Genomic DNA, 3,693 nt, shown 5'->3' on the forward strand with positions numbered 1-3,693 from the left:
CAAACCAATAATTATTGAGGTCCTCCTAATAGTCAGAGGTTTAAATTATAGTGCACACTAAGAAAATATTGGTATTTAGCTGATGATCATGTGTTGTTATGGCTGGATTGTAACTGTATTCAGAAGCAGAATACTCCCATGGCTCTGTGATTATATTCTAGCAACATAATAGCTCACTCAGGACTTAAGCTCCTTCTGTTCTTCTGTAAATATACTGATGGTACAGTCAGTCTCATCTGTATTTGGTCTACTTGTGGGAAACAAAAGGATAAATATAAACTGTCCCATCTCTGTTGTGGATCCAATGTGCAGGACTCATCAAAGTACATCAGTGCAGCAGTGCCAGTAAAATTCCCACTGGGTCTCCACAACACGTTGCAACATGATCACCAGAACAAGAACAGCCTAGAAGAGGGTGCTTTATGTGCCATATGTCCCTAGGAAAGACTGTATAATTTGGAAATAAATTGTAAGAGAAGTTAGTATTGGTCTAACCAGCAGCACGTGGGCAGAGACAGTCACACAGCTGTAAAGATCAGGAATCTGCCAAGGATCCCTGTGCTGCGTTGCTTAGTTGAAAACTGACAATTTAAGGTACCTCTTTGTGCGAGGAATTCACAGTGGACAGCACTGAATGCCTGTGGTAAGGGGCAGCTTTGGAGAGGGTTGTATCCAAGTAATAAAAAAATAAGTTTCTTCAGTTTCTTCAGAAAGAACTTTCAAGACAGGTCAGGCATGTTTACCCAGGTTGGCCCATACGCTTACTTCCCATTTCTCATACAAACCCATTTCTTATATAAGAAGTAATACTCTAGACTATGAAGGACTTAGGACAGACATGGGCCACAGGTTCTGATTCGTCCTGTGGGTAAGCCCACAGTATTCCCTAGCTTTTGGGTTTACAGATTAGCTCTGGTGACTGTATCTAAGGGATCCGCAAAAATTGTTTAAGAAAAGGAGGCCTTGTTCAATAGGCTAACACTTGCTCGGCAAGTTGCTCACTTGCTCGGTCCAAATCTCCACTGGAAAGCGTTTGGGGTATGTAAGTTGCAAAAGCTTCAAAGAGTTGTTCTGGTAGTGTGCTGTGGTATTGTGACATCACGCCAATGCTGTATTCTGATACTGTATTTTTGTGGCACCCTGAAATGCACTGTTCTTGACAAGAAGTGGTCTCACTTCCCAATTCATCATCGCTGAGATTTTCCATACAGGACACTCTTCTATGCACTGGCCAAAACAGTTTGTCCTAATCTGTGACATTTTACAATTTGGATTAAGCTAAATGGGAGCTGTATACCTAACACTCCTGAGGTTGTAATTCTGTAGCTAAGCGTGCCCCATCTTATGTTTCTTTTTGTTTTACAGGTTGTTACTTTATGGTATAGAGCTCCTGAAGTTTTGCTTCAGTCCAGCTATGCAACGCCAGTTGATCTTTGGAGTGTTGGCTGCATATTTGCAGAAATGTTCCGCCGAAAGTAAGAAATACAGTTTTATTTTCTTCATGTTTTTCGTTTGAAATTTTAAAAAATGTGCAGTAACATCTGGTACAATACACTGAATCACATTTATATTGGAAAGGCCTGATCGGATGTTTTATTCACAGCACAAAAGGTAAATATTCATTATAAATTCATACTTATTGCCATCTTGGAGTCTTTCTTTTTTGATGGGAGTCTACCTCAGCTCTTGGTAAAGCCCATGCGAGCATTGCTGTGTTCCTGTTACATCTGAATCTAAATGCAGATACCAGAGAGGTTGTTGATCAATTTGGGTAAAGCTGGATTCTGGAAAGAATTTACCCTGAGGAAGGCAGATCATGGTGGTCAGCAGAGTCTTCTTGCTCTGGAGTGTGTGCACTGGAGTGTTAGGAGTTTGCTCGTAGCCCCCTCTTGGCATATTTGAGATCTTAGGTGTTATCGTAAAATTGATTTCTACAGATAGATAGGAAACAGGTAGGATTTTTGAAAGGATAAACTATATAGCCTGAGAGTAGGGTAACAGAGGTGTTAAATGTGGTCCAAAGATACCGGGTTAACGACTTGGGGGGGATGTTGCTGATTGGATTAAATTTGCTATCAAAACAGTCTTGCTACAAAGTATGACAGCTGGATGCAGACAAGTTGTGAACGGAGAGGATCACTTGTGTACTGGTCTTTCCCCATGGAAGGACCCTAATACAGAGCTTGTACCATGTAGGGTGTGGAGAGGAACAAACATCCAAGAACTTTAAGAAGGTAAATCTGTCTCAATATTAACCAAATCACATGCATTTAGGTTGAGTTTACTGTAAAAAGTCCATGTTGTCATCACCTGGGTGATCTTTGTGTAGAAACCGTATAGCATATTATAACATCCACTGTGAAATCAAAGAAAATTCATAAAGAAAATGTGAAAGAAAATGATACACTGGGTGTATCAAGAGCAAAACCATAATTTATAGTTGCCATATCACAAAGGCCCTGAGTAATAACTATTTAATTTATACAAAATGAAGTTCAAAGTACTAATTGAAGTCTTGCAAAATAACTTTGGGATTCTACTACTTATTAATGTTACCATATGGAAAAATCATTTTTCGTGGGCTTCTTGCCTGGTCAAATGGCCTGGATTGAATTATTATACTCCACCCTCTCTGTCTCTGACTCAGAAATGAGATCAGAAAATGAGAGAAAAAAAGAATGTGGATTTTAGGAGTATCAATTAAACCGTCCATTGCAAACTTTTAAAGATTTGGTCTTATCCTATATACTGCCAGATACACAATAGTATTAAGCCATTGATACTTTTTTTTACTTAAATAGTGACTTCAACAACTTCATTTTAGCATTTGCAATAAAAGTGATACAGGATAAACAACTGAACACATAACTTTATTACATGCTCAAAAGTCTTCTTTCTCATTTAATTTGAAGTATTCTAACTGATAAATATTGCCATTTACAAGCATCACCACTTTAATTTTATCTTTTCTTTTATGAGCCTCAGTGACTCTTCAAATCCAACACAGTGAATTAAATTAGATACAGGTAAATTTTCTACTTGTTTACAAATGCAAATATTACAAAATCAGAGATTTTTTTTTAATGGAAATGAGATCTGACCTGAAGCAGACTGACAAAACCAGGACTTTTATTATTCTTGCCAAATGCAGGGTCAGTGTGACATTCTTATTCCTAAATATGGGATACTCTCAAAAACCGTAGAGGTCAGGAAGATGCCAAGTGTGTATGTATTATGTTGTTTCATTGGAAACAATATGACTTTCACATACTTCTGTATACAGGCATGATTTGGAAGACTAATCTCAAGGCTCATTGCCACAAAGCTGCAACGAACAGCACTGAATGCTATCTCCATGGACTGTTGTATTGGGTTAATGTTGCAATACTCTGTGTATGATATATGTTGTCTTTCTGATTCTCCTGACGAATTGCAAAAGAAAACCCAAATTACTGTGACCTTGGTAGCAATAAACAGTACAATTTTGCAAACTTCATGGAAAATTTCCAAGAGATTGAATAAATGCAACAGCTATTTCTGCTGGAAAATGGTAGTGCCCTTGGGTAATCACCAATCTGCATTTCCACTGTTGTGGGTAGGATAATAGTATGAGAATGCAGCTAAATCTTAGAAGTAGATGTTGGTTTGATATTAAGACAACATTTTTTTTTTTTTTTTGCTGTCTTAATGGGT

General features: G+C 38.0%; 1 protein-coding gene across 1 annotated transcript in view; it reads left to right on the forward strand.

Moving 5' to 3' along the window:
• Positions 1 to 1,365: 1,365 nt before the first annotated feature.
• The window catches only part of LOC104497905 (cyclin-dependent kinase 6-like), a gene marked incomplete at its 5' end in the record, with an annotated part of 29,526 nt that continues 27,198 nt past the window's right edge, over positions 1,366 to 3,693 (forward strand). The window contains one exon of the mRNA XM_010141213.1: positions 1,366 to 1,475. Within this exon, the coding sequence (XP_010139515.1) occupies positions 1,366 to 1,475 (110 nt within the window). The remainder of the gene's footprint in view (positions 1,476 to 3,693) is intronic.

This window comes from Buceros rhinoceros, unplaced genomic scaffold, assembly GCF_000710305.1.
Source record: "Buceros rhinoceros silvestris isolate BGI_N320 unplaced genomic scaffold, ASM71030v1 scaffold11050, whole genome shotgun sequence".
Taxonomy (NCBI): domain Eukaryota; kingdom Metazoa; phylum Chordata; class Aves; order Bucerotiformes; family Bucerotidae; genus Buceros; species Buceros rhinoceros.